At 35.4% G+C, this 12,726-nt stretch overlaps 1 protein-coding gene across 2 annotated transcripts in view; it reads left to right on the top strand.

Moving 5' to 3' along the window:
• Positions 1-12,124, top strand: part of LOC124089946 (zinc finger protein 573) — a 72,328-nt gene extending 60,204 nt beyond the window's left edge. The window contains exons 1-4 of one of the 2 annotated variants that reach the window (XM_046440244.2): positions 656-1,379; positions 3,271-3,397; positions 5,800-5,895; positions 9,815-12,124. In XM_046440244.2, coding sequence (XP_046296200.1) covers positions 1,371-1,379; positions 3,271-3,397; positions 5,800-5,895; positions 9,815-11,253 — 1,671 coding nt within the window. In that variant the 5' untranslated portion in view covers positions 656-1,370 and the 3' untranslated portion in view covers positions 11,254-12,124. Of the gene's footprint in view, positions 1-655; positions 1,380-3,270; positions 3,398-5,799; positions 5,896-9,814 lie in introns of those variants that run through there. The other variant, XM_046440245.2, reaches the window with a different exon arrangement.
• Positions 12,125-12,726: the final 602 nt, after the last annotated feature.

Below are 12,726 nucleotides of genomic sequence, written 5' to 3'. Positions count from 1 at the left end.
TTCTGTTTTGACATAAAAGACCTGATCAAATAAAGGAGGCAAAGAGTTCTCTTAATTTGCAAAAGAAATCTGAATCACTCATATACCTTTGTGTATGTTGAAAGAAGCAGCCAAGGATCTCCTTGCTTGAAAAGTCTAACTTTACAACTTTAGGTATTAGAAATGTTATTTTAAACTCAATTAACATATTGACATTCTTTCAGAATTAATAATGTTTTAAAAATAACTTTCGGAAAAAATGTCACCGATATCTGCTGTCAAACTGTCTTGCAAGTACATATAATATTTTCTGAAGACTCTAAAATTTATATTCTCTTAAATCCCCATCTTGTATGGGAGCATAAGATTCTTTTTTTAAGATTCTTCATTTTACCAGATCATGTCCTACAGATTGATGATGCTGAATGAAGTTTGCTCTCCATTTTTTCTAAGTAGAACTCTTTAGCATACTTGAGAAGAAATGATAAAGTGAGTTTGGATATTGATATCCAAAAGGAAACTAAGAAAAGCCATTCAAGTCAAACAACTTAAATTTACAAAGAATTTTCTTAAAGTCTCTTCATTTTGGGAGAACATCTTAAGTTTTTAAGAATACACTACATATTTCAAGTTGACCTCTAGTCATTTTTACAATTATTATGAAAAACTTTAAAACAAAAACATTGTTTATAAATGGCTATATAACCTTCCAGACTTCTGTCTACTGATTTCAGAGGTCTGTTATTTTTTCTCTATTGATTGATATTTTCATATATTTCACATCAATAGTTATTATGTTGGTCAGTATGATTTTTCTCTGGCAGTATATCTGGAATGTTTTCCACATCCTTAAAATTTTTCCCCCAACTTCACATTTTATGTCCACTTTGTATTCTAGTAAGCTTTGCCAGACTTAAAATACAGAGCACTGCCTTTTTATTTCCAATATCTTAACCAACTTCAATTGCAAAGCCACAAAAGAGGTTGTGATTTGGATGATTAGGGCTGTTTTCAGTCTTGGAAGATAGGAATAGAAGGAAGATGATCTGCTCAGATCAATACTCTGTTGTTTAACTTCAGATCTATACATCTGCCTCACCAGACTCATTCAGTGACCAGAAAACTTATGCTAACATATGCTAAGTTCAGTGCAGAAATGTCTCTGTTCTATGATACCCTTGTGATTTAGAACTCTAATCTGCCCAAGTTGTATGTGATAGGAAATAGTTTGGAACTTGGAATGGAAGTACATAACAACAATATTAAGAAACTTACGTTTTGTTAGGAATACTAATGCAAAAGTGGACTCAAGATCTTCCTCTTCTCCCAGCTCTGGCTGTGCTTTCTGATAGAGTAAACCTGAGGACTGATCTACTCTTGCAGACTAAACCATGGCCCATGTAAGTTGATGTTTCTCTCCTTGTTGATTTATATGTGTAGGTAGTTTTCCCAAAAGTTTCCAATCAGGAAAAATTTTCTTCAAATAATCTGCTTCTAGTTCTTGTTCTTTCACAGAACTGTCATGACGAATTACCCAGCATCCTCCCTGAACTTACTTGCTAATCTTAAACTTACTAGTTAGGATATGTGACTTAGTAGTAGAGTGCTTGCTCACCATGTGGAGGCCCTGGATTCAATCCCCAATACTGCAGGAAAAAATAAAAATTCAAAATAAAAAATTAAACTTCAGCTTAGTAAGCCCCTCCACAACTTAGTGAGACCCTGTCTCAAAATTAAAAATAAATAAAGAAAAGGAGCTGGGGATGTGACTCAGAGGTTAAGCAGCTTTGGGTTCAATCCTCAGTACCAAAAAATAAATAAATAAAATTAAATAATAAACTTACAAGTGATCATATAATTACTGACCAATTTTTCAACATATCTTAAGTGCCCATTTACTTATGAAGGGCAGTGATGGACTTAAGTCCTTTGAAGTAAAGATTTATACCTTCCATGTCAAAGTCTAGTTTGGTGAGGTAGACAAATGAAAGTATTGACATACATGAAAAACCTGAAATTTTCACAGACTTGAGATTGCCAAATAGTGAAGATAGAAATTTGGCATTGAATGACCAGATGGCTTTGTGGGTTCAATCCCAGTACCAAAGGAAAAAAGAGTATTCTGGTATTCTGATATTAAATGGGACATACTAACTTGGGTGTTATGTATATTCATTTTCCTTCCTCAGCATTTTTACACACAAAACACACACACACACACACACACATATTTAATTTTTTAGGTATTTAGATGGACACAACACCTTTTTAAAAAAATTATTTATATGTGGTGCTGGGAAACCCAGTGCCTCACAAGTGCTAGGTAAGCACTCTACCACTTAGCCACAACCTATCCCCTAATATATTTTTTATCTATTACTAAATAATAAATTATCTTGAAACCTAATATAGTTTAAAGTAGCAAACATTTATTTCAGTTTCTGTGGGTCAGTTAGACATGGCTAACTTTACCTTTCTGGCTCTGGATCCACCCCACTCATCACCCGCTCTTTTTTTTTTTTTTTAAGTTGTAGGTGAGCACAATACCTTTACTTTTATTTATTTATTTATTGGTCCTGGGGATTGAACTCAAGGGCACTAGATGAGCCACATCCCCAGTCCTATTTTGTATTTTATTTTTTAATATTTATTATTTTTTTTTTTTAGTTTTTCGGCATACACATCTTTGTTTGTATGTGGTGCTGAGGATCGAACCCGGGCCGCACGCATGCCAGGCGAGCGCGCTACCGCTTGAGCCACATCCCCAGCCCCTATTTTGTATTTTATTTAGAGACAAGGTCTCATTGAGTTGCTTAGTGCTTTGCCTTTGCTGAGGCTGGCTTTGAACTCCCCATCCTCCTGCCTCAGCCTCTACGATTCATTGGATTACAGGTGTGTGCCACTGTGCCCCGCCTATTTATTTTTATGCTGTGCCAAGGATTGAATCCAGTGACCCACACATGCTAGGCAAGTGTTTCACCACTGGGCCACAACCCTAGCCCCTCTGGATCTCTTAAAAAGATGATGAAAGTGTTATTGAAGAATGTAGTAAGATTAAGACTCAACTTTGGATGGATGTTTCAAAGCTCACTTAAGTGGTTGTTGATGGTTCCTTGGCAATTTTCTTCAAAACCGTGTATACATTCTGCTTCAGTCCCCTCCATATTATAGATGTGTAGCCCAAAGGCTTGTATTATTGCTTTCTTCATGCAATGCAATCTTTATCTCTTCTGTACCATCTTCACAATGTTCCTTTAATCTCTGCAATAATACACAGGTTTGCCATTTCAGGGGTCAGTGACATTCAGGGATGTGGCCATGGACTTCTCTCAGCAGGAATGGGAATGTCTGAACCCTTTCCAGAAGACCTTGTACCGGGATGTGATGATGGAGAACTATGGTAACTTAGTCTCACTGGGTATGTTTTTGGCCTTGAATAATTTAGGATAACTTAGAATCTGCTCTCTATGTGTTTTTTTAATTCTGATTTTCAAGGCAAGTTTTTAAAGAAACTGGTTACATTTCTTTTCCCTTTTCCCCAAAGAAGCAACTTGAACTTTGTTGGGTTAGAAGAAGAAATTCTATTATAAACATATTCATCTTCCCTGTCTTTCTTTCTTTCTTTTTATATTAGTTGCCCATGACAATACAATGATCTTGACATATCATACATTTGACTCATTCCGTGTCTTTCTTAAGTAGAACACCTTGTCTGGTTCTACTTAAGAGTCGACTCTTCGTTTATGAGAAGGAGCCACATTAGGATTTTGTGACATGTTATATAACAATTATTAAAGGATCCAGGTTCCCTATTTATGTTCAGAATATCTGTCTGATTCATTCACAGGGAGAATAGCTTGACAGAGGGTCCTAAATTGCTCTAATTACTAAAAGAACCTCTACAATTTGTTGAATTAAATAAGTAGAATTCATTTAAAAATGAAGCAAACACATTTCATTTATTTAGGCAAATTTTATCTGATTTGTAGTTAAAAATTGTAATCTGTAAGTATGTTTACAGAGGCAGTGCTCTAAGCACTTTATAATACAGATACCTATGTATACATTTCCCTTATTAAATTCAACCTTATTATTATTCCCATTTCCAAATGAAAATACTGCAACACATTTTGCATAAGTGATTACCCCAAGTTCACACACAGCTAGAAGGTGGAAAGACAGAAATTGTTAATAGGCTTCAGAATTTATATTTTCTTTCTTTCTTTCTGTATTTATTTATTTTTAGTGCTGGGGATTGAACATAGGGGCACTTTACCACTGAGCTACATCCTCAACTCTTTTCATATTTTATTTTGAGACCAGTTCTCAGTAAGTTACTTGGGGCCTCACACTAAATTGTTGTGACTGTTCTCAAACTTGCAATCTTAGCCTGTCTTAGACTCCCAAGTCACTGGGATTACTGGCATGTGTTACAGCACCCAGTAGAGTCTGTATTTTCTTTAATATTTATTTTTTCATTGTAGTTGGACACAATACTTTTATTTTATTTATTTATTTTTTATGTGGTGCTGAGGATAGAACCCAGGGCCTCACATGTGCTAGGCAAGTGCTCTACCACTGAGCCACAACCCCAGCCCCACAGTATTTTCAACCATGATATTATATATGCTATCAAGAAAAAGAGGATACAGCCAGGTACAGTGGCATATGCCTGTAATCACAGCAATTTAGGAGGCTGAGGCAGGAGGATCAGAAGTTCAAATCCAGACTCAATAACTTAGTGAGGCCCTAAGCAACTCAGTGAGACCCTGTCTCTAATAAAATATAAAAAAGAGCTGGGGATGTGGTTTGGTGGTTAAGCACCCCTGGGTTCAATCCCTGGTACCCCGATACCCCCCCCCCAAAAAAAAAGAAAAAGAGGATACAAATGTGTATATTATGGTTTTTGTTTGTTTGTTTCCCAGTATTGGGGATTGGACTCAAGGGTATGTTACACTGAACTACATCCCAGCCCTTTTTGTTTTAATTTTGAGACAGTCTCACTAAGTTACTGAGGCTGGCCTCAAACCTTGTAATCTTTCTTTTCTTTTTTCTTTTTTAAAAGTTGTCATGAGGGGCAAAGACCACATTTATTTGTTTATTTTTAAGAGAGAGAGAAAGAGAATTTTAATATTTATTTATTTAGTTAGTTTTCGGCGGGCAAAACATCATTGTTTGTATGTGGTGCTGAGGATCGAACCAGGGCCACACGCATGCCAGGCAAGCGCGCTACCACTTGAGCCACATCCCCAGCCCTAAACCTTGTAATCTTTCTACCTTAGCCTCCCAAGTATCTGGGCTTACAGGCATGTATCACTGTACCCAGTTTAATGTTTTATTCTTTAATTTCCTTACTTTCTCTTCTTAAAAATCTCATTCAATATCTTTTTTGGGGGTGGGTTCTGAAGATTAAATCCAGGGGTACTTTACCACTGAGCCACACCCCTAATTCTTAATAAGTTACTGAGACTGGCTTTGAACTTAGAATCCTCCTAAGTCACTGGGATTACAGATGTGTACTACAATGCCTGGCTTCAATATTTTTTTGACCTTTAATTTACTTTAGTACAATTTTGGGTTTGTTTAGTTTTGTTGTGGTACTAGGGATTGAGCCCAGATGCACTCTATCACAGACATACATCCCTAACCCTTTTTCTTTATTTTGAGACATGGACTCACTAACTTCCTTAGTCTGGCTTCAAATTTCCTATCTCACCCTTCTGAGTTGCTGGGATTATAGGCATGTACCACCATGCCTGGCAATAATGTATTTTTTTTTTGTATCATGTTGCATTGCACTTTTTTTTTCTTTTTAAACAGGCCATTCCATTTCTAAGCCAGATGTTATCACATTATTGGAGCAAGGAAAAGAGCCCTGGATGATTGTAAAGAAAGAAACAAGAAAATGGCGTAAAGGTAAATAAATAAGAGTAAATCTGGCTATGGAAAGCCATCTACAAGCAGTAGCCCAAGTAGTCAAGGAAGATTCACACTTGAAATGTTGGTTAGAAATATTCATTCATAGTAAAGAAAAGGCTTCTGATGTAGAGAAGAGATAAATACTCTGCATGAGCTACAATGAGCTCCATCTTCACCTTAATTAACCACACAATTTTTTAGGCTCATATTTCCCTCCCCATTCATTAATTCTTTCCTAATGCCCTTTCACTTGTATTTTGGACCCAACTGATTTCCAAACCTGTATTCACTTAGATTTATATATGTGGCTTTATTGCCTAAAAGTGTATTCATTCCTGTATTTGGCAAAGAAATTAATGGAGTTAATATATTAGGGAAGACATATAATAACACTATAAAAAATAGATAAGTAGTATCAAGTAGTGAAATATACTATGAAGGAAACTAACCAAGAATAGGCAGCCAGGTGTGGTGGCACATGCTTGTAATCCCAGTGGCTCTGAGGGCTGAGGCAAGAGGATTGCAAGTTCAAATTCAGTTTCAGCAATTTATCAAGGCCCTAAAAAAAGTAACTTAGCAGACCCTGTCTCTAAATAAAATATTAAAAAGGGCTAAGGTTGTGGCTCAGTGGTTAAGCACCCCTGGCTTTAATTCCTGGTACAAAAAAAATTAATAGGATAAATTTAGGTAAGGTAAGATGATCAAGAACTGTTGATAAGGACTTGGGTTGTGGCTTAGCAATAGAATCCAGGCCTAGCAAATTTGAGGCGCAGGGTTTGATCCTCAGCACCACATAAAAATAAATAAATAAAATAAAGGTATTGTGTCCAACTACAACTAAAATACACACACACACACACACACACACACTAAAAAAAAGAACTGTTGATCATCTCAAAAAGGTAAAGTGTAAGAACTTAGGCCACAAACCCTCTATGCGACTTTGGTAACCAAAACCAGACAAAGACACTACAAGAAACCTATAGACCAATATCACTTATGAATATTGATACAAAGGTCTTCAGCAAAAATACTAGTGAACTGAAGTCAACAGCACTTAATAAGATTATACTCCATGACCAAGTGGGTCTTAATTCTTGAACGCAAGGATAGTGATTGTATGAAATCAATGTTATACATCACATTAACAGGATAAAGGGAAAAATTGTCTTAATTCTTAAGGTACAGGAAAACAATTTAACAAAATTTAGTACACTTTCCTGATTAAAAAACTCAACAAACTAGGAATCTACCTCAATGTAATAAAATCTAACAGTTTGAACATTTTTTTTCCCCTCCAAAACTCGTATTGAAATATGGTTGTTATTGTGCAGTATTGGGAGGTGAGACCTTTTAGAGTTAATTCTGTTAAGAGGGATTAATGCTTTTCTGGAGGAATGAATTAGATAACTGGAGAGCAGGTTGTTGTAAGGCTACCCTTTGTGTTTTATTTCTTCTACACAGTCCAACTTGTTTTTTTTACTTTTCTGCCATGTTATTATATAGCAGGAAGCCTTCACCACACATAGTTATCCAATTTTGGTCTTCCAGCCTCCAGAACCATTTGCCAAAATAAATTCCTATTCTTCATGTATTGCCCAGTTTCCAGTATTTTATACCAACAGAAAATAGGCTAAGACAATGTCACATATGAAAAGCCCATAGTTTACATCATACTCCATGGTGAAAGACTGAAAACACTGCTTTTCCTGCATCCATAAATTTTGGTATGTTCTATTTTCATATTCATTTGCCTTAAAATAATTTCTAATTTCCCATGTGATTTTTTGACCAATTCTTGTCTGAAGCATTGGTTGTTTTGCCCTTCTGTTGTTTTTTTCTAGTTTTGTTCCATTGTCATTAGAAAAGATTCTTTTTTAAAAAATTTTTAGTTGTAGATGGACATAATACCTTTATTTTTTAAAACTTGCTTTTATTTAAATTTATTTTTTCAATTTTTTAATTTGTTCTGATTAGTTATACATGACAATAGAATGCATTTTGACACATCATACATAAATGGAGTTTAACTTCTCATTCTTCTGGTTGTACATGATATAGGATTACACAACCAGTGTAATCCTAATTACCTTTATTTTTTTATTTTTATGTGGTGCTGAGGATCAAAGCCAGTGCCTCACAATGCAAGACAAGCTCTCTACCACTAAGCTACAACCCCAGCCTTTTTTAGAGATAGGGTCTCACTAAGATGCCAAGGCTGGCCTTGAACTTGGGATCCTCTTGCCTCAGCCTTCTGAGTAGCTGGGATTATAGGTATACACCACCATGTTCAGCTGTGGCCTCCACAGTTTCTAATGAGCAAACTCTGATGTTAGAATCATTGTTCCTCTGAATATAAGAAGACATTTTTTTCTGCTTTCAAGACTTTTTTATCTGTATTTTCCAATAGTTTATTTGTCTAGGCAGGTTTTCCTTTCGCCTGTTGTAATTGGCATTCACTGAGCTTTTTTAAAAATACTTTTTTATTTGTCAATGGATCTTTATTTTATTTATTTTTATGTGGTGCTGATAATCAAAGCCAGGGCCTCACACATACTAGGCAAATACTATTCCACTGAGTTACAACCCCAGCCTACTGTGGTTGTAAACTTTTATCAAGTTTAGTGTGTTATCAGCATCATTTCCCCAGATATTTTACCTAACTCAGTTTTTTTAATATTATTTTTGTTGTAGATGGACACAATACTTTATTTTTTAAAATATTTTTAGATGTTGATGAACCTTTATTTTATTCATTTATTTATATGTGGTGGAGAATCGAACCCAGTGCCTCACACATGCTAGGCAAGCACTTTGCCACTGAGCCACACAACCCCAGCCCTACTTTGTTTATTTTTATGTGGTGCTGAGGATCAAACCCAGTGCCTCACACATGCTAGACATGCACTCTATCACTGAGCCATAACCGCAGCCCCAGTCTCTTTTTCCTTTTTATATTCTATTCATCTTTTCTTTATTCTCACATCTTTGAAATTTGTTTGTCGTTTAGTGGTTTTAAATTTTTGTTGTTTTTTGTTTTGTTTTCAGAACTGAGGATGAACCCAGTGGTATACCCAGATCTTTAAAAATTTTGTTTTAAATTTTGAGTCAGTGTCTTGTAAGGTTTCCCAGGCTGCCCTCAAACTTTCAATTCTCCTGCCTCAGCCTCCCAAATAGCTGAGATTACAGGCATATGCCATGGTGCCCAGCTAAACTATTCCTTCTAGATTATTATCCTCCAAGGTAAATGTTTCAATTCCTTTTCATATATTTCCTATCACTCTTCCTCTAGATTCCTGTTTAGATCACTTTCTGTTTTTTGTTTTTTTTCCTCTCTGAAGTACCCAAGAAGCTCAGAATTCCTTAAGATTTTCATTAGGGTATAAACCTAGTATTTACCTGAAAATTCATTGACAGACTCATCTGGGAATTACCAGAACAATCAACCCTGTTTAAAAGGGAAAGTGAGAGAATACCTGAGAAAAAATATGAAGGCATAAAATAGATGAAACACTTGTAGAATGAACAATAAGAAAATCTCAGCAAAGATAATAAAAACTTAGTGCTTCATTTGATATGGAAAACCACAAAAAGTTTACATGGCTGTGCATAGGAAGGAATCATAATATTATTTTTAAGGAGAGATATAATTGGTGAAAAATCAATAAGTAGTTGCTTTTAATATGTTTACATTGTATATGGGAATGATATAGAAGGAATACATTTAATCTCTGTAATAAAATGTGATAAGTGAATGTTATGGAGACATTATCAGTAATAACTGCAAGTTAAAGAGCTGATTTTAGAGTTCTTTCAAGTATTCACCTCTAATTGGTAGCATTTAAAAATCTTTAAGAATCTATAGAACATTTATTTTTTGGCATCCAGGAAGACAAAAGATTTTTATTTCTTTTAGATTTGGAGTCAAGATATGAAAAAATCAGCTCTGAGAAAGTACACCTCTATAGAAAATATTCATCTCTTACTCTACATCAAAGAATTCACAATAGTGAGAAATCCAAGGAATGTGACAAATGTGGGAAGGCCTTCACTCGTCATACAGACCTTATAGTACATCAGAGAATTCATACTGGTGAGAAGCCCTATGAGTGTAAGGAATGTGGAAAGGCCTTCAATCGTGCATCTAACCTGTTACAACATCAGAAAATTCATACTGGTGAAAAACCCTATAAATGTGAGGAATGCGGGATGACCTTTAGTCGTAATATAGACCTTAAAGTTCATCAGAGAATACATACAGGTGAGAAACCCTATCAATGTGAAGAGTGTGGGAAGGCCTTTGGTCGTGCTTCCTACCTGACTCAACATGGAAAAATTCACACTGGTGAGAAATCCTATGTGTGTCATGAATGTGGAAAGGCCTTTAGTAAAGGTGGAAAACTTAAAATTCATCAGAGAATTCATACTGGTGAGAAGCCCTATGAATGTAAGGCATGTGGGAAGACCTTTAGTCAAGCTTCTCATCTTGTGCAACATGACAGAATTCATACTGGTGAAAAACCCTATGAATGTCGTGAATGTGGGATGACCTTTAGTCGAAGTATAGATCTTAGAGTACATCACAGAATTCACACTGGTGAGAAACCCTGTAAATGTAAAGAATGTGGGAAGGCCTTTAGTTGTGCCTCAAATCTTGTTCAACACGAGACAATTCATACAGGCAAGAAGCCCTATGAATGTGAAAAATGTGGGATGACATTTAGTCGTATCTATCAACTCATTCCACATCAGAGAATGCACACTGGTGTGAAACCCTATGAATGTAATGAATGTGGGAAGGCCTTCACTCGTGCCTCAGCACTTATTCAACATGAGAGAATGCATACTGGTGAGAAACCCTATAAATGTCAAGAATGTGGGAAGGCCTTTATTCATGGTGGTAGCCTTAGGACACATCAAAAAATTCATACTGGTGAAAAACCCTACGTCTGTAAAGAATGTGGGAAGGCCTTTGGTCGTACCTCAGACCTTGTTAGACATGAGAGAATTCATACTGGTGAGAAACCATATAAATGTAAGGACTGTTGTAAGGCCTTTAGTCATATTGAAAGCCTTAGAATGCATCATAAACTTCATACTGGTGAGAAACCCTATGAATGTAAAGAGTGTGGAAAAGCTTTTAAGAGTGGCCATCAACTTACTGTACATCAGAGAATTCATACTGGTGAAAAACCCTATGAATGTAAGGAATGTGGGAAGGCCTTTACTGTCTGTGGACGACTTACTCGACATCAGAGTATTCACAGTGATAAGAAGCCTTTTGAATGTAATAAATGTGGGAAATCCTTTAGATTTAGGTCAAGTCTTAAAGTACATCAAAGAATTCATAACTAGAAAAAAACTTTATGGATGAAAGTTCTATAGAAATGCACATATATGCAGTGGGCAGTGTGTAGTGTATCAGTGTATTCATAACAAACAATTTGAAAAGAATGTGGCACAGGCCTGTAATCCCAGGAGCTTGGGAGGCTGAGGCAGGAGGATCATGAGTTCAAGGTCAGCCTCAGCAACTCAGTAAGATCCTGTCTCTAAATAAAAGGTAAAAAGGGCTGGGGATGTGGCTCATTGGTTAAGCACCCCTGGGCTCAATCAAAAAAAAAAAAAAGAGAGAGAAAAGAAGAGAATGTGGGAATGCTTTTAAATATGGTTTTTCTAAGGCATTAAATGGTTTATGGTGTGAAACCCTTCAGAATATAAATAATATTTCAAATTTTTAAGCAATGATCCAAACATTGTTCCTATTCAGAGAATTTCTAATTTATTTTTACGTAGTGTAAGAAAATCTTTATGTTTCTCTGTACATAAATTGTTAGTATAGTCAGTCACCTTAGAGGAAAATTCAGAGAATGTAGGAAATGTGTTTGTTTTTTATGCTTTATTTATAAAAGTCTTCCACCTGTATCAGTTATTAACTCAAGAAAGCTCACATCACAGGAAGCACCTGTTGATCTAACAAAGGTAGAAAAACTTGTGGTTTCCATTCTATTATTTACAGCCTGTATGACATTGGTCACAACGTTTGTCCTTCTGGGAGTCCTGTGCAAAGAACAATAATAAATATATTATAGTGCCATTATTGGAAATGAGAAAAGTTGGAAAGCTTTTTCACATTGTCTCTGTTCAGTAAGTAATAGATACTATTTTATACTATTTATATTACTATGGATGAATTATTATGAGAATAAAGTCCATATACTGATAATAATTTTATAAAAGCTTCATGTAATTTCTTATACTCTGTTATAGTTTAAAATAATCCTTTCTGGTTAAAATATAGTAGAATTTTTTAAAAGAGGATTTAAAACATGAGTTTCATTGGAGTTCTGCTAAAATATATTTCTTTATATAGTGTCTGGTTACTTTTGCATTACTCTAGCAGAGTTGGATAGTTACAACAGAGAATTCTATTATCCGGATTCTAAAATATTTTTTTAAGTTGCTAACTCCTGTTTCAGAGCAACTTCCCTATAATTTTTTATGACTTTGGATTTTTGAAGGGTATAGAATACTTTGTAGATTTTTAAAATTGTTTTTCTTGGGAAGCATTTATCTTTGTTTTTGTGGTGTTGGGAATCAAACCCAGGACCTCACACATGCTTGGCAAGTACTCTACTACTAAGCTAAGCCCCCAGCCCATTTATCTTGTTCTTCTATCTCTATTAGTTCCAGTAAATCTGAGTTAAACAAAAGGATTCATGTAGTTGATGTGTATAAATTAAAAATATATAATGTTGAGTTTTCCCAGTATAGGTTCAGCATCTCAAATCCAGAAATGCAAAATTTGGGGCTTGGGTTGTAGCTCAGTGG

The sequence above is a fragment of the Marmota monax genome, unplaced genomic scaffold, assembly GCF_021218885.2.
Source record: "Marmota monax isolate L192 unplaced genomic scaffold, Marmota_monax_Labrador192_F-V1.1 WCK01_AAM20220418_F8-fsc00228, whole genome shotgun sequence".
Classification (NCBI taxonomy): domain Eukaryota; kingdom Metazoa; phylum Chordata; class Mammalia; order Rodentia; family Sciuridae; genus Marmota; species Marmota monax.
This window is presented reverse-complemented; position numbering and strand designations above follow the sequence as displayed.